The 20,883-nt window shown below is 38.3% G+C and overlaps 1 protein-coding gene across 7 annotated transcripts in view; it reads left to right on the forward strand.

The window, feature by feature from the left end:
- Nucleotides 1–20,883, forward strand: part of sdk2b (sidekick cell adhesion molecule 2b) — a 315,126-nt gene that overhangs the window by 214,582 nt on the left and 79,661 nt on the right. For all 7 annotated transcript variants that reach the window (XM_016681386.1, XM_016681392.1, XM_007571333.2 and 4 more), the window contains exons 3-4: nucleotides 12,766–12,872; nucleotides 14,901–15,048. In XM_016681386.1, the coding sequence (XP_016536872.1) occupies nucleotides 12,766–12,872; nucleotides 14,901–15,048 (255 nt within the window). The remainder of the gene's footprint in view (nucleotides 1–12,765; nucleotides 12,873–14,900; nucleotides 15,049–20,883) is intronic.

Here is a 20,883-nt window from a genome sequence, read left to right on the forward strand (position 1 = left end):
AATGTGGCTACTGATGAATTTCATTCTATATTTCACAGTTTTGTTTTTTTTTTTGTTTTTTTGTATTGTGAGAAAAAAAAAAAAGCACTGCTCTGTTTTGGATGTCCGCAACACATATGTTACGTTGGGTATTTAATGAAAGCTATTTTTGAGTTAGCAACATTCAATGAACAAGCTTGGTGACAAAGACAGAGACTTTTGTAGTGTCAATAGTTCATCTTTTTTGCTGTGGAATTTTTTTTTTTTTTGCAAATGATTTATAAAGGTTTGGGAATCTTGTTCAGTGGCCTTCTTGATATCCTTTAGATGTATGTAAGGTGTATCTTGTAAGTCTGTGTAGGCTGGGCACCTCAGTATGGTGCATGACGCTCTAATAAATAAATCAAATGAAATCAAAAATCTTTGCCTAATAAAAAAATAATATTTTGTTTTAGCATCTTCCTGGGATCGGTAGCTTTGGCTCATGTAACTGAAATATCTCCACATTTACAAAACTTTAGTTTGTACACCAACAACAGTTCACTTCTTTCTTTCTTTTAGATGTCCTGCTTCATGTGAAACAAAAAAATAAAAATATTTCAACAGCAAAACATATTAGGACAAAAAAGCATTATCTGACCAATTGATTGGGAATTTATAGGGTTTTTCAACTTGTCATCACGGTAGCTCTATTACCATCCGTCTAGTTTTTACAGAAGCGGAGGAGCAGCATCCAGTCGCAGTACATCAAGTCATCACATCAGGGCACAGCTTGGACACAGCATTTCTCCCTGGATGCTTCTAATGGATTCCTGGCCATAACTAAAAAAAAAAAAGCCCATTTTCTGTCTCCCTACTTTCTTCTTTACAGCCTCCAGACACAATAGATTTTTTTTTTAACTTTCTTTCCTCTTTTTTACTCTTGCACTTCATCACTCTGTTTTCTGCACCTTAGAAGAATGAGTCAAAAGTCCAAGAATGAACAGGCTGTTGGTTTTATTATGTGCATCTACAATTACCAGTGCATCACTTTGCTTTAGGCAGGTGTTATGCTGGTAGGAGTCAGGTTTTGACTATGAATAACAGTAATATTTTCTTAGGGCAATTATTAGTAAAACTAGTCAAGCAGTTTAGCAACAATTATTGTTTATAAATACATGCCTGATGAGGCAAATAACAGATAAAGGGATAAGTCTGACAATGGGTAAAACTTTGCTGCAGGGCTGTAGGGCTACCAACTCCACCACCCTATAGCCACACATCAACAGTGGCACAATTATTTACAACTTTTAAAACTCTTAGAAATGACATATAACTGAAGTGACTTCTCAGTTTATGCTTAAATATGAGGTATAACTAAAAGATTAATATGTGCACACCATGCCCACCATCTAGTGTGCTGAGGGTTCTGTTCTGATGTGGGCTTGTTTATCCCATGTTCTGGGAGACTTTTTTTGTGGTTCATGGCCTTTTGAAAAATAAAAACAATCTGTTCTCCTCTCTCGGCAATTAAAAAGAATTAGATTTAATTAGATGTGAAACAACCTGTTCTTATGAACGTTAGTTTCTTTCTGAATCACAGATAAAAGCTAATTATTTTTGCGAAGGTTGTAACTGCTGCATATTAGGTTGATTAGGAACATAAAGATAAATTTCTGGCATGTTTACATTATACCCTGTGGGTATAAAAACCTCCTATTGCAGTTAGATCATAGGTGATAAAAAGTGTTTATTATTTTTTCCGTTAGTTTATTTTTCTTTTACATCTCTTTTCATTTGTAGTGTATTGTTGTATTGTTTTTGTTTTTTGTTTTTTTTTTCTTGTAAAGTGTCCTTAGGTGTCTTGAAAGCAGCTAACAAGTACAATGCATCATTATTATTTTTTTATTATTATAAATCACAGCACAACAAATACACACCATTAGAAATATCAACAGAAAATATCAGTATATAACATTTGGTTTAGTTCCTTAAGAATATACAAATATGAGGTGCTGTGGTGGCACAGGGGTAAAGCGGCTGTCGCAGGTTCAGGTCCTGACCTGATGACCTTTGCCGCATGTCTTCCTCCTCTCTCATTACCGACCTTCCTGTCTGACCACTCTCAAATAAAAGCCAATAAAGCCTTTTAAGAAATGAATGTACAATTACCCCTAAAAATGTTCAGACATCAATGTATTTTGGGGGGATTTCATTTGACAAACAGACACAAATAAGTTCAAGAGTACAGACAGTGAAGATTGGAAAATCCATGTGAACAGATATGTTCGAGTCTTACCACAAATGTTTAGGTTTTGGATACAAATTTTGGTAGAAAAATCACTCTTAATTTTTTGTAAACTCCTAAAAAACAATAAAGGTTTGCGGGATTATCCTGGAACTCCAGACTCCACCCATCTCTCAAGCAACAGTGACAATCTTCCCTGTCTCAACTGAAGCAAAGTTGCACAATATGTCAAGCATTAATAGAAGCAAATAATTTTTTTTTAAATTAATTTTTAACATATTAAAATTGCTTGTTAACAGATTTAGCAATTAGTTATTTTCTTGGTACATTTCCATTCCAACTGAATGGAAATGCGCCACTGGTCACCCTCCCCATTTCTTTTTCTGATAGTCACTTCCAAAAGAATAATGCTCCAGGTGTTTTTATCACCCTTTAAAATCTGTGCTATGAAAAATTCTGGACTTCTTCCAAAGGGAACCCGACACTGGCAGAGTGCAGTAGTTGTATGACTTCATAATTAAAGTCAAGTTCAACATAATGAAAGTCATATCGACTTAGACGAGTCACTGTGACATTAACCTCATGATGACGCCGGTGTCCTCATGGACCCTTCGACTTACATGTAAGCATTTTGTGAGGGTGACAGTTAAGGGGTTAACACAGGAGAGAAAGCAGAAGGCGCCTAATATAGTGGCCGAGAAGTATATATTGACTTTCATTTTCAACCCGGATTTTAATTATGAGCTGCTCTCAGGGGTTTCTTCCCACTTTTGTCGTTACAGAATATTTAAGAAAACTCTATAGAAATAGTTGATGAAAGTTTTCTTCAGCAGACTGTTGTCTCTGTGTGTGTTACCCTCCTAGAAGGATAACAGAAGGAAAATGTAATCGCTGCTCTCCTTAAAGCCTTTTAGACAAATTACCACTATTGATTTCTAGTGTCCTAAGGCAGAACACCTCTTCTACCTGTCATGTTTAGTGCATGTAAGTTGTTATGAAGAACGAACAGAATAAAGACTTGTATAATTTACAGGAGATTTTGAACACGACTGGATGCGCTTTGGAAAGACGTCTTTTAAATGTACGATGCGCGCGGCATCGATCTGTTCTTACAGACATGCTTGTGCCTCAGTGAGTTACTGGAAACCCGTAGGTTTGATTTTCTGCCAATGTGCTAACAATTCAGTTGAACTAGTTGATCTACAGTGTGGATATTTTAAGTGCTCCGTGAGACAACATAAGACATATAATCATTCTGTTAGAAAAACAGCAGCCTTCCATCTTCCATCATCCATAAAGTAAATAATTAGGCTGTCAAAACTGCTAATTTCCCACTGCACCTGCTTTTGTTTACGCGGCACAAGCTGTTGAAAGTGACGTCGCCGTAAAAGAGCTCATTAAGGGGAAGTAAAGAAGCATCAAACTGTTTTATGAGGGCAGTGGCCTTTCTGAAAGCACCAAACTCCAGAATTAAAATAAAACATATTAAAAAAAAGTTAATTACAAGTTAGCGACCAGAGGTTGTCCTATGTTTCTGATTTTTTTTTTTTTTTTCCATGATGCAATTGCAGAATGATTACACTTTTTTAGATCGGGTTTCAAATTAATTGCTCTGTTTAGCTGAGAGGTTTTGAAACATCTGGATAAAAGGAAAAATCTCAAGTGACAGCAATTGCATTTCCAGTGGGGACAAATATGTCATCCTCATTGCCTGATGCTTTTTTTTTTTTTTTTTTTACTGATCATTTGCTGTAATTGCAGTGTGGCTTCTAATGCTTGAAAATTGAAGTTTATAAAATGTTAAATTTAAGCTACCTCTGAAAAAAAAAAAGTATCGGAACTAACCTTGGGAACTGGCAGCAGACTTTAATGACAGATCATAGCCTTGCCACCTATCACCAGCCATCTCTATCTTTCTCTATTTTCATTATTCCGTCCTCCCTCTCCATCCCTCTCTGAGCTCATTCCTCCCTCTTTTCTTATGTCCCTCTATCCGTCTCCCTGCCACTCCTCCGTCTAATCATTTCTCCTGAGTGGGGCTAATTAAAGGGGATCTGACGGAGTGCGCTGACCACAGGAACATCAATCAATCCCTGTCCAACACAGCGAGCCTCCCCGCCGGCTCCTCTGACCTGCTGCCAACGCGCACAACTCCGCAAAGGTTAATTGTATTCATTATATAAGGGACGGAGTGAAAGAGGGAGGCAAAGAATGAGTGAGAACGCTATCTAAAGTCACCCTGAAGGTTCTGCCGCGTTGGTAAATTCTCTGTAGGCCACCGTAAGGTTAAACTTGGATCAACAACACCACCTGTCACCTGTTTACCTCTTAATCTTTCCGACTAAGACCTTTATGTGGTCCTGTAGTTTCATTCGCACGGCGCTCCATCAGCCACTCAACTTCCTTCTCGCCAGAACACATAGACATAATTGTATTAATTTAGCTGATGGAACATATGAAAGGAGTCACGCATCATTAATAGAAAATTCTGATTAGCTGATTAAGCCCTAACAGATTCATTTAGACCCTTGAATCCGACTGACGTTACTGGTAATGAGTTTTGATTCTGTTCATTTTTTTTTTGTTGTGTTTTGTTTTTTTTGTTAGAGATATTAACAGCTTTTCAACACCCCCAGCCATTTGTCACCACACCCCTGTGTTGGTTTGATAGCTACCACTTTTAAAGCACGGATGAAGTAGTTTTGTTGTTGTTGTTGTTGTTGTTGTTTTTAATGGATTCAATTAAATGTGTTACACTTGCCTGTTTTTTATTCGTTTACTAAATTCTTTGGTCAATTTATTTGCGCAGATCAAACCTCAGGTTTTACTGGTATTCAGAACCATTGATCTTTCTAATCTTTCCTTGCAGTAGAACCAAAATCTTCAACGTATTTAATTGGGATTTTGTGTGATTTCCAACATGAAGTGCTGGACAGTTAAGAATAATGTAGGTTTTTCTTCTTTATAAATTAAAATCCTAAATGTATAGTGTGACTTCATAATAAGTCCCTCCTGGCCAATCCATCAGAAGTGACTTAGACATTAAATAGAAAGTACCTTCATGCCATTGAATCTGGGTCTAACTTCAGTGTAACTACAGCTGTTCTTTGAAAATCTTAACCTATTGAGACGGTAAACAAACACCGTCAGGAAAACAAAGAAACACAGCAAACAGGTCAGATAAAAAATTACGGAGAATGTGGCATCCATTCTCAGTCATCCAGGTCATGAAAATCCTAAGTGATTCAGCAGAGGGAAACTGGACTTCTTCTCTGGTTTCTTGAAACTGTTTCACCTCTCATCCAAAAGGCTATTTCAGTTCTAAACATGTTTGGAAGTAACAGGCATATATCTTGGTGTGGATTGCTTAAAAACAGCCCAGGGAGACAGGTCAGGGCTGAAGAGTGGGCGTTAAGAAGATAAAATTTGAGTCCATTTCCTCTGTTTAGTGTTGGTTTTTCAAGCTTAACATATAGATGGCTTCTTTCTTTTTTTTTCATTCAATCCACCTGCCATCCCTGTTCAAAATATGAATATTGTCGTCATGTAAATAAACCGCTGATTCTTGATCCGACAAAGAAGAGCATACGTCTTCATAAAACAAAAGAAGACTTCTTGCTTTGTGCCTAACACTTAGGAATCATGTTTAGTTTCCACCAACTCATGGTGGGCAGCGCAGCAAACATGTGTGAGAAGGATTTCACATGTGCAAGAAGGATTTCCGTACATTGCCCTGAACACAGCATCACCAAGGCGGTGGCGGCAACATACTGTGAGAATTTTCTCCTCAGCAGGTAAAGAGAAATTGGTCAGACTTGATGGGAAGATGGATTGGTGGAGTTCAGTTACGAAAGAAACGGAGCAGAGGTTTCACCTTCCAGCACAACAACAACAACATACAGACAGAGTCACAACAAATTTAATAGTCCTACGTTAGAATCGTCAAGTCAAAGTGCAGACCTAAATCAAAAAGAGAAAAATTCAGATGTGCTTCAAAAACGTAAAGCAACTGAATCTCATGGGTAACTAGAGTTCATGGTAAAGAGATGAATAACAAAAAGTTAGTATTTTGACGCAGACCTTTGGACGCCTTTCAGATGCTGTTAACTTTGTAAAGAAATACATGTGTTTATAAAACACTGATTCTCAAATCAGACATTTGGAGACATAAATAATATCAGAGACTGTTTATAATTTATATATAATTTCTACTCTTGCCAAACTTTTACTCTGTGAATGAACACATCCAGGTTGACTAATCACCCTCTACATTTGGTAGAAACAATTAACATAACCGAGGTCAGCCTTATTAGCATAATTATGTTTTCAAGTGGAGCTTTGGATCTGCATTTCCAAGGTCTGAAACTGGGCTGTTGGCACGTCGTGAGCCACTTTCACATGTGAGTGGAAAAGCTAACCAACAGGTGGCTGCTTTGAATGGGGGATTTAGTTTTTCGACACATGAATGATGAGTCCAGATTGATGCCAAAAGATGTGCGTGAACTGAGTAAATAATGAAAACTATCTCTGTCTGCCCAGCATTCCACATCAGGAAATCAGATAAACAAATAACTTCTAAAGGTGGTGGTGGGGGAACTGTCAGGTTTTCATTTTTCACCAACAGTGCTTTGTTTGTTTTACCAATAGTTTATTGGTAATATACTGAATGAACATTTATGTGCAACATTTAACTACCTAACAATAGTGGAAATAAATTATTGCTGGAGTATGTAGTTAATTGCACAAAAACACAGTAAAAATTATTCTATTTATTCTGATTATTCTTTTTTCAACTATGGAAACATGTCCAAAACTTGTGGAACGATTTAATTCATTTTTTTCTTTCTTTCTTTCTTTCTTTCTTTCTTTCTTTTTGTTTGTTTTTTGAAAGAACACTGTGATCACACATATAGATCCACCATAAATCAGCTAATAATTTGAAATGGACACTTGTAGACTACTACTCTGACTCTTGATTGGGAACTCGGGCAATGAACTTTTACTATTGACAGTCCACTGTCAATAGTGATGATTTTTTGGGGTGGGGGGTTGTAAACTCTGCCAACGGTTCTGGACATAGAGTATTTTTATGTACTTTTGATGTCTTGTAAGTTTCTTTGCTGTTGAAGTCCAAAATATCCCAAACAGCCTGGAGGCATGTTTTTTTCCTCCTTTTTCTGACGAAGTACTTAGAAAACAAACAAAAAATTAATTGATCAAAATCTTGATTGGCAGATTAGATGCATCTATCATTATACATAGATTTGCTTTAGGATGAAGAAATAAAATTTGGCTTACACACCCTCCGGATCAAGAGAATCGTGTGACACGCAGAGGATCTGTGAAACCTCAGCTGAGAGGAGCTGATCTGTTTTTAAACTTAGAGAAAACCATTTCCAGGACAAGCTGATGTGTTCAGACTGAACAATTTGCATCGTCTCTCCCATTCACTTTTTTGTATTTATTCAGCTTGTTGTCAAATCCAATCCCGATGTCTCATTCTTAGGTAGGGGTGTAAAAACATAAAACAAAAATGAAAAGGCGCTGTTACACTTTATGCTTAGCCCTCCCTTTTAGAAGTTTATTTACTGTTGAGAAACTGCTTGCACAATCTTGAATTAAATATTTCCTCTTATGCTCAAATTTATATACTTATCAAAATGTATGCCAACTTTCTCATTGGGAAAAAAATCCAATGAGGAATCTGTTTCAATAGCTTTGGGATGGCTGTGGTGCAAGTTTTCATCTGCAGCTCCTGCAGTTCCCCATGCTGCTCAGCTCCTCTGCACATATGACCGAGTGTGTACTTCAATAAGTTTGACCCGTTTATTGTAATGTTTTTGTATACATTATACAATAATTTGATTGGTTTTAATCCGTCCCTGAAGGTCAGACTTTTAAAAAGTGGCCTCTATTGTTTGTCTGCAGATGTTTTGAAGGGTTTATAAAGTTTATTTTCGAACATTGAAAACATTTTCATTCCTTTTCATTACCTCATCATTTTCAGGGGAACAATTTTATTTATTTATTTTTGCTTGTTTATTAAGCCAAAATCTGATCTATAAATGATTGAGATAAAAAAAAAAAAAGCTCCAAACTTAAAAGAAAGCTCAGTGATGATCAATACCTTATCTGTTATAAAAGTACCAGTTATAACATAATAACTCTGAAACATCTTCAGGAAGTCTCAAGACTTCTAATCAATATTTCTTTAAAGATTACAAAAATGTATTGCCACTTTGGAGACAAAATGTCAAGAAATTATCTTTTTTTTTTTTTAACTCAAACAACCAGGATAACGGTTCAATTTATTTTATGTTTTTACTTTGTATTTTTCTGTCATAAGATATGGGACTATTTACCTTCATCAATGGGAAACTTTCAAGTTCTAAGAAATGTTGCTCTGGTCAATCCCTATGCAGCTCTTTTCATTCACGCCCTTACCTTTGCCACCATCCCTGAAGGTCAGACTTCAGATAAGTATATACATCTCCTTGTTCTCTATGCTGACAGAACCGCACCGATGGAGACAGAAGTTAGCATTTACCAAAGTGCCATTTCACTACTTTGTAAAAACCAGGTCAAGGGTGGGCAAGATGGGGATCGTAGATCATGAAGTATTAATATCACTTTGATTCAGGGAGCTCATCATGTTTCATTTCCTGCCTCGACATGAAAACACAAACTTTTGTTTAGCTGGAAAACAATTGAATCTGGCTTTCCATAGTTTGGGTTATATTTAAGATGGCTTAGAACCTGTTACAGATGTGTACAGCTAAAGACTACAGTGGTGCAACAATCAAACATTACTTCACAGTCGATATGTGAACTGCGTAAATGTGAATGCAATATTTATTTGTCTAAAACTTTTCAGAGACGATGGATTCAAACTTTTCTTGGAAACATGCATCGACGTGCCAAAGCACACGAAGAGCCGCCACCTCAGGGAACATCGTCGGAACATCAAAACACCCCGCGCCCCCTTCCCACTTAAATCCACCCACAGACATATACAAATCTGTGTTTCTACCCATATTAGGACTTTGTATTGACTTCAGTTCATTTTAGTAACTGCATTTATGCTTAACCCAAACATTTCCCCTAACCCAAACCATTATTAGTCCATATTCCCAACCTTAACCAAAACCTAATTTACACCAGACCTCTAGTACACACACGCACACGCACGCACACACACCCCTACACACACACACACACACACACACACACATCTGGTTCATTTACATCATCAAGACCAAAATATCATCGTCATTAACGTTACCAATTACATGTTGTTACGGCAGACATTGATTCCTCCCACTAGTGAAGATTATGCCCTGACCTTCCAGATGCTGTTTGCAAAAGAACTCTTCAAGATAAAAACTGAGTGAATGCAACAGCAAAGGCAGTCAGGAGACTCCTAAAGGAAAATGTTTCACCTCGTGCAATAAGGATATTCCTTGACAAGACTTCCCGTGCTCGAGTGACTTTCAAATTAAGCATGTACAACTCAGTGAGAGCTAATTCACAGCTTCTGCCTGGTTTGCTGCCATCTCTTAGATTCCACCAGAGACTCTCAGCTGTTGAAATAGTTGGCCGCCCTGTGGATCTCCCGTTGCAGCATCATTTAGTAGTTATTGGGAGGTTGTTAAAATGATAGAAGCTGCTGTGCCCCGTCTGTGTACATGATCTCCTAAAGAGGGCTTCGTAGGAGGTCGAGCAGCACTAAGGATACAGGCTTAAATTGTGTTCTTTGGACATGAGCAATCTGTGAATAAAAAGACAACTTAATGCAATTAATAGTTACAGCTGTTTGGTTTACCTCTAATAACACTTTGTCTTTTTAACGTTTTCATCGTAAAAACTAATAGCTCTTCAGGACAGTCTGTTCGCAAGTTGTCCTTACGTTGACATAATGACTTTTTTGGCATTGGTTATCCTGTTGATGGTGCAGCAACATCCAAGTCAGTTCCAGGATTTTTGTGAAACAAAGAAGGGAAGAAAGAAAGACTTTAACAATTTCTTTGAGATGTTCCCTTATGGAAATTGATGTCTCTCTATCACATGTTACATGTCGTTGTTAGACATACATGGATAAAAACAAGAGAAAGGAAACTTAAAACATCTGGAAATAATAATCATAATAATAAAAAAAACTGATTTCCCTTCCAGATTCTAAAATAATTTGAATCTATTCTTGATGGTACATAAACACAGAACTAATTTGACACTGCCATTATTTATGAAACAAAAAATGGATAAAAGGTGAAATACACCCCCTAATTAAATTGTTGTACCACCACATTAAGCAGCAGCAGCTCTCAGTAATTGTATGACTTCATCACTCTCTAAAATCACTCCTGAGGAATTTTTGCCCACTTATCTTCCCAACATTGCTTCAGTTCATTGAGGTTTGTGGACATTTAGTCCTGCACAGCTATTTTCTCAGACTGTGGTCAGGATTTGACAATCCACTGCGCTCTGATTATTTTGTCTTTTTTTTTCCAGTCATGCTGTTACAAGTTTGCACCGGTATTTAGAATCATTGTTTAGGCCATGTTACAGCTGTTATACATATGGTGCAGCATTTCCCTCCAAGACTGCAAAACAAGTTCAATTCCCGACACCCCATAGTTGATGTGAGGTGTTTGTACCAATATGTTAAATGTATTTGGCTGTCTCCGAACATGTGTAATTATTTAATGTCTGTTGATGATGAATGGTTGATAATCAATGTTTAATGGTTCTTATTGGTTTCTCAATTGCTGACTGAATGGTGGTTTTTTTTTATGACTTTTCTTGTGTTTTTATGATGGAAAACACTTCAAGCTGCCTTATTGCTGAAATGTGCTATACAAATAAACTTGATTGACTCATTACACTATTGCCTAATATTTTTTACCTTGATTTCATATTCTAAAGGGCAGTGGTGCAAAAAGTGGGTATGCAGCGCATGCAACGCATAGGGGCGCTGCACCAGAGGGGGCGTCAAAACCCCGTCTGGAGGGGGCGGCGCCCCGATGATGCCTTCGCATACACCTCACAGCGCCCTTACGCTCCTTCACCTCGTGCACATGTAAATGTACATGTAGCAAGTTTTACCTTTCACGTGTCTTCGTCTGGGGGGGGTGGGGCATAAACATACGGTCGCTCATACGGATAGAGCGACCGTATGTTTTCTACGCTCCTTCACCCTTACGTACCTTCCTTTGGGGGGTGCAGGGGGGACCGCCGATTTATGTTTTCGCATCCACCTGAATAATATGTAGTTGCACCCCTGCTACAGGGCAATGTTCCCAAAAGTCTTGTAGATTATTTCAAAGCAGCTTTGTAAACCTCACATGTTCTGCTATATTCTTTTTGGAAAGCAGAGTATTTTCCCCTGATGACTCTTCAGAATAAGTCATGTTTGTTCTGTCTTGTTCTTTGTCCTGTCATTAATATTGCTGGCTGAATTTTAAGAGTCCTGTTCCTCAAATGGAATGATAAATTCAAGCCAGTTTGGAAATGGCCTCATAATCCTTCCCAGTAAGGTGGAAAACAATTTTCCTTCTTGGTATTATTATTATTATTATTAATGAGGATCAACATGCACAAACTGAAAAAAACAAACAAACAAAAAAAACTAACATCTGAAATCTGCTGATATACAGTTAATCAGTGCATTGCATTTACTTTGTTTCCTTATAAATCAAATGAAAGGGTATATTCAGACACAGCTTTATTTTATTCTAACAGCATATATTTTCTTAAAATAAATACTAGCAGTTTAAAACATGTTTTGTACATTTTGGTTTAGTTGTAACTTGGACATTATCTTAGAACCTGCTTAAGACCAGATCAGTTTCATTTTGTCATGATGGATACAACCCTAGAATAAAAGAGGATATAGTATTTTGTCATAAAAGATGTCCAGAGCCTTGGTTATACACTGTTTGGCTGAAAGACTACGGGCTTATTGATGGCTTGATGTATAGAGCATATAGTATAGTGACAAGTGGCAAGATATATATAAAAAAAAGACATACAAATTCACAGATGTTGCATCGACACCATACAATATTGGTCCCATACTACAAATCATCATTTTGTGGCCTAGTGTATATTAGTATCCAAACCTATTCTTACCCTAGCACAATTTCACATTGTCAACTGACCACAACTGATGTAGACTGGAATCCTAAAAAGCACTTACGTGTGAAGTTAAAAGAAAATGATACATGGTTCATTTTTAAAAAAAATAGATGATCTGAAAAGTGTGGCATGAATTAATATTCAGACTTCTCTACCCCTATGCTCCTAAATACTTCAGTCTTCAGGAAACACTTAGTAAACAAAAAGTCCTCTTTTTTAAAATCAATGCTTTAAGCTTCATTGTGCTTTGTGCCCTTAATTTTTTCAAAGATTTTTAATTTTCTGTGATTAATATTTGCATTTGCTCAACTGCTCCATATGAGGGTCCAAGACTTTTTCCCAAACTTGTTAGATGTTGTTTGTCTATTCGGTTGAATTTGTGATTTTCAATTTCAGAGTTTGTTTGTCTTTTTGTTGGGTTGCAGGTACCTAATCCCCTCCCTGGATCGCTCTCATGCTGGCTTCTACCGCTGCATCGTGAGGAATCGGGTGGGAGCCCTTCTGCAGAGACGTACAGAAGTACAAGTGGCCTGTAAGTGCGCGCACAGACTAATGGAACAAATGGAGGAGCGCATGGATCTGGAGCAAGACGGAGGGTGCATGTGCTTAATTGCATGCAGAGTACACAATATGCCCACATTCTCTTTGGCTGCCTTTGTATCAAGGACTGACTAGGGAGGGACAGATGCTGGTGGGGTGAAAGATCTACCTGCATCTCATTCAACGTGTTATCAACCCAGACAGCTGTTCCACTCAGCATTCTCATTAGATTGATTTTAGTTGCTATGGTTCTTTTTAACTTTGCTTCATTTCAATATGACCGCAGCTTATTTCAGACTCCCTCTTTTGTCAACAACATCTGTTGTTTCTTAGTGGAAAGTGCCGCTCCCCTGCACTGAATTCCTGTAAATTTTCCCCCAGCCGCTTCCAGGCTGCTCAGATTCCTCCTCTCGTTAACAAGCTATTAGAGATGCACAGTAGAGGCGTCTGGAGGACTGTCGCGTTGTGACTAACCGCAACCTCTTACGCACAACTACACGCATTCTCCTGCCTCAGTTTTTTTTGGGGGTGGGGGGTTGGTTGCTGGCTTCTTCAGGTTGCACGGACATTTTGATTGTATTTCCCGCAACGTGTTTACCTGACAATGCGGTCAGCCAGGTGTGACAGAGAAAGAAGTGGGAGGGAGAAACGTGGTAGAGCAAACCCTGTTAGTCCACATCTTCAGTGCTGGACAAATAGAACATTAGTGTCAGCAACTCCCTCCTCCTGCTTCTCCTTTCACGTTTGCTGCATTTCGGGTCCTCCTTCACCGGCTCTATGTGCTGCCACTTCCTTCCTCTGTTGACTTTGTTTTCTGGCCACCACGGCTTTCTATTTATTTCTTGGCTTGCACCCCACTGTCATTCAGTTCCTCTACATTCCTGCATCTCTCTCATTTCCATAATTCTCTTTTGTCCTTGTATCTGTTGCTCAAACTATGAAGAGTTCCGACGGAGGTGCGAAGTACAAAAAAATAAAAAATAAAAAAAGAATTTGGGACACCTAGAGAAAAAAAATGGATAGGATAGAAAAGGATGGGAGTGGAAGAAAAGATAGAGAAATTTCCTTTTGGTGTCTGCTTCATTGAGGCGGCACTACTGTGAATGCAAAGACACACCCTAGAGAAACGTAAACACAGAAAGGTATTACAGATTGGGGAAGGAAGGGGAGGAGGACATCCCATCACAAAAACTGCAGATCAAAGTCAGGGGGATTTGCAGACTCGCCAGATTTTCATTTAAGCTAAGCACCACGGCTACGGTGCAAAGCCAGATTACCTCTTTTTGTTATTCTCTTTGAAAAAGAGCGGGAGAAGGTAGAATAACATTTTCATCAATACACAAGCACTCCAACATCGCTGGTTTGAAGTCTCTCACCTTGATCTCGGCACATTTCAGACATAAATACATCCAAACTGTTTCCTAGACTTAATTGACATTTTGATGTACTGATTCATTCATTTCAGATGAGTTTTCTTTATTACCCCCTCTCAAATTAAAGAAGCAAAGATGTGATTCTTCCCTTGTGTCATTTTGTCTTATTGACTGCATCAGATCAGGGGAAAGGAAAAAAACAAAAAAACAAAGATCTCCTTTAACACCAGTCTTTGAAGCACCAGGAATATTGTTGCAGTATTTTTTTTTATTTTTTTATTTTTTTCATAAGAAGTCAAAATATGAAACAAATGTGAGAAAAAAAGCTATGGAAAAGGGAGAAAAATAAGATCCAACATAAAGTCAATTTAGCTTCCCCTTAATGTCCCTTTGTGACTCATTACATGTTGCCTCTGAAAAAAAACCTTTCATGATTTGATGTGGAAACCATAGTAACAGCTCTACTCTGTCAAAGTAACATTTTAGAGCTCAAAGCAAATGGCAGCAGCCCTGAGGTCACAAAAGGAAAGAGAGCGACATTTGTTTCAGTGACCCTATATGTGTGGCTTTTCAACACTCCTGTGTTACCTGTCATGCCCTCTGGCCCTGCTTGACTTTGTTTTTGTGGTTTATTTGTCTCCTTCTAGTTATGGGCAGTTTCGAAGAGGGTGAGCGCACTCAGTCCGTCTCCCAGGGGGAGGGCGCCGTTATTCCAGCACCACGGATTCGGAGTTTCCCCCAGCCGCAAGTTACCTGGTTCAGAGATGGACGGAAGATTCCGCCTAGCAGTCGCATGTAAGTTTGGTCTTTTTTTTTTTCTTTTTTTTTTTCTTATCAAGAGAGTATCTTAGTCTTAAAGTCACTGGAGTGCTGCTCATTTATAATCATGTGATCAAGCGCATCATCATTGGTGATGTGCAAAAGATATTTCTGGTCTTTTTTTTTTCGTCTTTTTTTTTTCAGTTTGGTCTAAAATTTAGAGATGACATCATCAGCTACAGTTCTTTACAAACGTTTCGTTGAGTATAGCGCACCTCCAAACCTACCAAAACTCAGACATCCACTTAATCTAGGAGGTGAGCTGAAAGGCAAGGCCCTCATTTCACCAGTCGGTCCACATGTCTACCATCATCTATGGTCATAAAATTTGGATCATGAACAAAATAGTGACATTTCGGATACAAACAAATGAAATGACTTGACCTCAGGGGGCTGAAATGCACAACTTGGTTTACAGATTTGTCGGAGTAAAAAATAAAAGCACACTTTTTGCATGCTCATGCTTATGCTCTACTTTGTGCTGGTCTGCCACGTAAAGTACCAGTTAACCACTCTCAAGTGTTTTTGATGTGATGAGAGAAAGTTTTGACATGCTAAGAGGGATGGAGTACTTTTGGTAGGCACTGTAAATGGATGTGTTTTACCACGGCTCCTATGTGGAACCCAGTTTCCTGTGTGTACCTGCATGTGTGGGCAGGAGAAAGTCTCTAATCCCTGTCTCATCACATCTGCATTTCTCCGCAGTGGGAGGTGACCTTGCCCTTAGTTAGAGTGAATCTTTCTTATCAGCTCCTCTTCATCAGTAATCATACCCTGACCCTGAATCACACTGTGAGACAAGTGCCCAGAGATTCTAAGCAATATCTGGCTGCAGTACATCTTGACGAGGCTGGTTTCTTTAGTTCATCTGATTATTAAAAAAAAAAAGAAAGAAAATGGGTTCTGGGCCCATTTAGATGCTATTTTATATATCTTGAAGGATATTATTCTTTATTAAAAACAAGTTTCATATTGCAGTTTTTTTGTCACCATCCATTTTACATTTATATTCATACGCAGCCTATTTTATTTGTAATGTATTTGCCCAATTTGAACGAATGCTGATCAATTTTAGACCCTTGTCTAAAAGCATACAAGTACGGCTACATGTTTCAGTTTTTTGGATAGCTTCTGTTTTTGCTGCAAAAAGTCACGGCCCATTTGTTTTAACGTCAAACCACAAAGAATTTCCATGTTACGGGTTCTTTGTTTTCAACTGTTTTAATGAGACGCCTAAGAAAGTACAGGGTTTATTTAGTCATTTTCTACATTCCATAGAGACTTTCATGTATCTCTTAGAGAATGTTGAAGTCTGATATTTTCACACTTCAATAATTTGTTAGATGCCATTATGTAAAATAAGACGAAATCAGACTATTTGTAAGAACTTAGCTCATGTGATCTATGTGGAAATGCTAGATTTTTTTTTTTTTCTTCATTTTATCACTCAAAATACAAGAAAGTAAACTACAGCTGGTGTTGGAACATAACGCCGTTATTTTCCAATGCCATGCCTTGCTTCTTTTTAGGATTAGTTAGACTGAAAGTGGGTTGGACTTGTAATCATGCAACTGCACTTTCCCATTTCATTAGTTTGGCTGACTGGGGAAACTCACCAGAATAGCAGGCATTTCTGCCAGAAGGTCACATGAAGACTGGAAGACTGTTAAATTCAGTGTTTTTTTTCCAAAGCCCTGGATCCTCTCTTTGGATTCAGAACGGTATGACTCAAAGGAACGATGAAGCATAAACCTTGGAGGAACGTTATACCAACTTAGCCTAATGTGGGAACCCATGTAGTCAATAGCATTTTGCAAAACTGAACCCAGTGGGTGATCAGTTCTGGTTTTTGTCGGCTGGTCAGAAGCTCCTTGTTCGTGTCTCTTGAAGGCATCAGAAGAAAACTCTTCTCCGCTCGTAGCAGCAAGCGGTTTCAGAGGGAGGAGCTGTCACAGGGGCCTTATCAGCCAGTTTGACGCAAACATAGAAGTAATTCAGGCCATGTCGTGCAAGGTAACTAGTAAAGAACGAGGATTATAATTTTCAAACCACATTCTTTAGACAAGTAATACCATGAATGTAAAACTAAAAAAAAAAAAAATCTGCTCTCATAGATAAAAGTATTCCTTCATTGGAGGTGTTTTCACACTCAGTGTGATTAAATTCGCAACTATTCCAATGAATAAAAAGACGTTTCCTAATCATAGGTTTAACACACTAGCCATTATGTCAAGGTGATTAACCATTAACTATTTTAAAACCTGTTAAATGTATGCATTAGCCACATATGATCATTAGTGCACGAGATGCTTTCTGACAAGTATTATCAGACATTCACACCAGATTGTTTTTCGGACTGTAACGCATTGACGTCATAAAAACAATAATATTTCAAAGATTCTTAGACTTTGTTGTTGTAGGGTAAGAGATTATTTTTGTTGTTTGTGGCTTAAGATGAAACTTTTCAAGGTATGTTAAGAAAGTCACCTTTGTGGGAAAAAGGTCAGATCTGAGGTGTTCTATGCTGCACAGTTTTATTTCGAAGACTGTTTTCCTTATTTCTCTTGCGTTGTCACCTTATGTCTTTGTGCCCTTTTGACAGTTTTTTTTTTTTCTTCCTCTGGTTTCAGTTACCAATTAGTCCCCCACGTGTGCTGTCTGGAGTCCAGCATTTTTGCCCTTTCAGCTGTCAGTTGTCTGTATTCCCTGCCGACGCTGCCTATGCAAGACTATTCAACATTCGCTGTTAGTGGCTCATTTAGTTTCCAAATCTTTCTGTTATTCCTGGAATTCCTGCGTCACCCTCCTCCTGTGTATTTGTTAGCCTGCCTAATTTTTGCAGTTGTGCATCAGCTTAAATAAAGCCATCCCCCCCTCTTTCCTCCCTTGTCATGCATTTGGGCCCTTCCTCCCTTTCATCTGAAGCCGTAACACCCACTGTGCGTTCTTAGCTGCTCTTCATCCTCACTTCCTACCCTGCAGCTCAGAAAATGCTAATACCACACACACACACGCACACGCACACACACGCACACGCACACACACACATACACACACACACACTTTACCAAGGTCACAGTGTGCAAATGAGCACTGTTGATAACTGGCAGCCTTTCTTATTGAAAATCATTTAATTGAATTTGATTCATGCCAGTAGCGTTTACTCCATAGAGGCATCAAAGCTTTGCCAGTGGGGGGTGGGGTGGAGGGAGATCGAGGAAGCGCTACAGAGATTAGCAGCAAAACACAAATTTTACCTTGATGAAGGCACTCTCCAAAAAACAGTGCTCTTCAGGATCGGATCGAGATGTATAGACAGTTGTCATACACACAGCTTTGTAATACAATATTGCTGTAAGAAAGGGTTCTGTAATTGGACCAAGTTGCAGCGAGGAATAGCACGAACGGAGATGGGAAGGAGAAGACCGGGGGGAAGAAAAGTTGGGGTCAGCCACAGATGCCATTTTCACTGTAACACAGTCTGTATCCTACCTTTCTACTTTTTGATTTCCCCTTATTTTCCCTTTTCCCGGTACCCCTCTTCAGGTGTCATAACTTTAATTTGCAGGCTCTTCAGGGGTCCATCTCTCTGCTTGTCTCTAATCACACCAGAGCAAGAGGAGAGTGTAAAACGTAGCTGGATCCAAAGTGTATGTGACAGTCACCTCCAGCCAATCGAACTTCTAATAAATTGTATTCTGATGGTGGAGACTTTCTGTAACTTTGTCTGTCCAAACTATGATATTTTTCCTATTTTTTCAGTGTATTTTTAACATGTAGACTGCAACTGCTGAAATCCTTAGCTGCATCCTGAACCATATCATAAAATAGGAAATTCATAAGTGATTTTTTTTTTGCCAAGACCAAAGTGGAGGAAGCTTGCAGTTCAACCAGAATGTTCTTGTGTTGCAAAGATCTTTATATATATTTAAAAAACGTGTTCAGTCGTAGGATCACTGTTTACCATTGGGTACTGAAATAGTTACATTTACTCTGTTATGCTTACTTGATTATATAAAAAATGCAGTTCTATGAGGAGATTCATTCTACTCTGCTTTTTTACTTCTTGAGTAATATTATTTTAAAGTAAGTACTTCAGTACCCCATCTTCCCCAGATAAATACACACAGTAAACATTTTTTTTATACACAAGCTTCATTGTTTCTTTGTCCTTTTCTACCTTTTGAGCCTGATGAGCATTTTGGTGGATGAGTGATGATAGTAAACAGTAGATATTTCAAAGGAAGCACTTTGCACTGTTCTAATATATACAATCTAGTTCAAGAAAAGGTTTCAGCAGCGTTTATGTGAATAAAATTAGATTTGGAAATAATTTTCTTCTGCTCTTATTATTATTTAAAAGATGCTACTTTATTAGACTTTTTACCAAAATACATTTTTACCTGAGTAATTTTGTTTTGTATGACCTTTTACTAATACTAGAGTACCAATGTATTGCTACTCTCGATTCTTGGCTACTCCTACTTCTGACCAGATATTACTAAAAATGCAGCGCCTTGCAAAAGAATAGCTATCCACTGAACTTTCATGTTATCACATTACAACAACAAATTTCACTGTATTTTACTGGAATTTTAGTAATGATTAGTATTTTTGTTGCACATTTTTACAGTGGAAGGAAAAGATGCATTTTGCATACAGTACTACTGCAAACTGCTAAAGGCAATGGTTTAGATCCAAAGCATTTCCATGTGTTACAATGACTTATAGACAACAGAAATCGAGTAAATTATGTATTTCAGTTGGGGGTTCACTCCTGCATTGCAGTAGTATAAGTGTATTGTTGTAGTTAAGAAAGATCAATAAGTCAAACACACTGTATGGGTGAATGCTGTGACCATAATATAATTATATGTGAGCACAACACACTAACTGGGACCTAGATGTGTAAAGAAAACCTACAGCAACTTAATGAATACTCCATATTTTGCTTCCAAGCTGCCAGACTTCCCCTGGCAATGTCTTGCTATGGCACCATGACTGCTCTCTCTCTGCCACGTGGCCCTTGCAGCTGCTGGTCTTGGCGAAAGGAACGATTTTTCATTCTGTCTCTGACAGTACACCCAAAACATGCAGATTCCACTGCTATGCCGCCATTCTTGCACAACCTTCAATCCATTTCTTCCTGTTCCATATTTAAAAATGTGTCCGTGTTTGTCTCATATCTCTGCTGATTATTAAGACTGCGTGAATCCGTTCCTCTTAGACAATCATGTCTTTGTTGTATTGTGATGGGAAAACATGGCACAAAGCGTGAAAATAATTATTTAGTACTAAATGTCATTATTCCTCCCTTATTGAACAGAAATGCATTTGGCAAAGTCTTTCCTATTAAGCTGGTGTGATTTGTTGTGTTATTCTGGAGACTTAATGTGGTGTATAATCAGAACATCCGTCAGTGCACGCATTTGCCAGGAAATGTTGGGGCTGCTGGCAAGAGGGTGAGCTTGTCACTGGATGCAGAAGCAGAACCTTTCGTCTGACTGTTTTACCTCTGACAACACTTCACTAAGTCTACTGCCTCTTGTTTTTCTTGCTGAAACTTTGTATTGGCACTTTGGCATGGATTTATCTGCACTGCATTGCAACAGGCTTGTAGAAGAATCAAGAGGCGGCTGACCTGGAGGAGTTGGCTGGCGGACTTCTCTGGCATGAACAGATCACAGTTCTTCCAAGTAATCTGCTGTAGCTGCTGATCAATTAATGGCCTTTGCTTGTGATACTTGGTTCCTGTCAGTGGGCTATGGATTTCCTATTAGTCACAGGGACTACCAAATATATATATATATA

Source organism: Poecilia formosa, unplaced genomic scaffold (genome assembly GCF_000485575.1).
Source record: "Poecilia formosa unplaced genomic scaffold, Poecilia_formosa-5.1.2 Scaffold7, whole genome shotgun sequence".
Lineage (NCBI taxonomy): Eukaryota > Metazoa > Chordata > Actinopteri > Cyprinodontiformes > Poeciliidae > Poecilia > Poecilia formosa.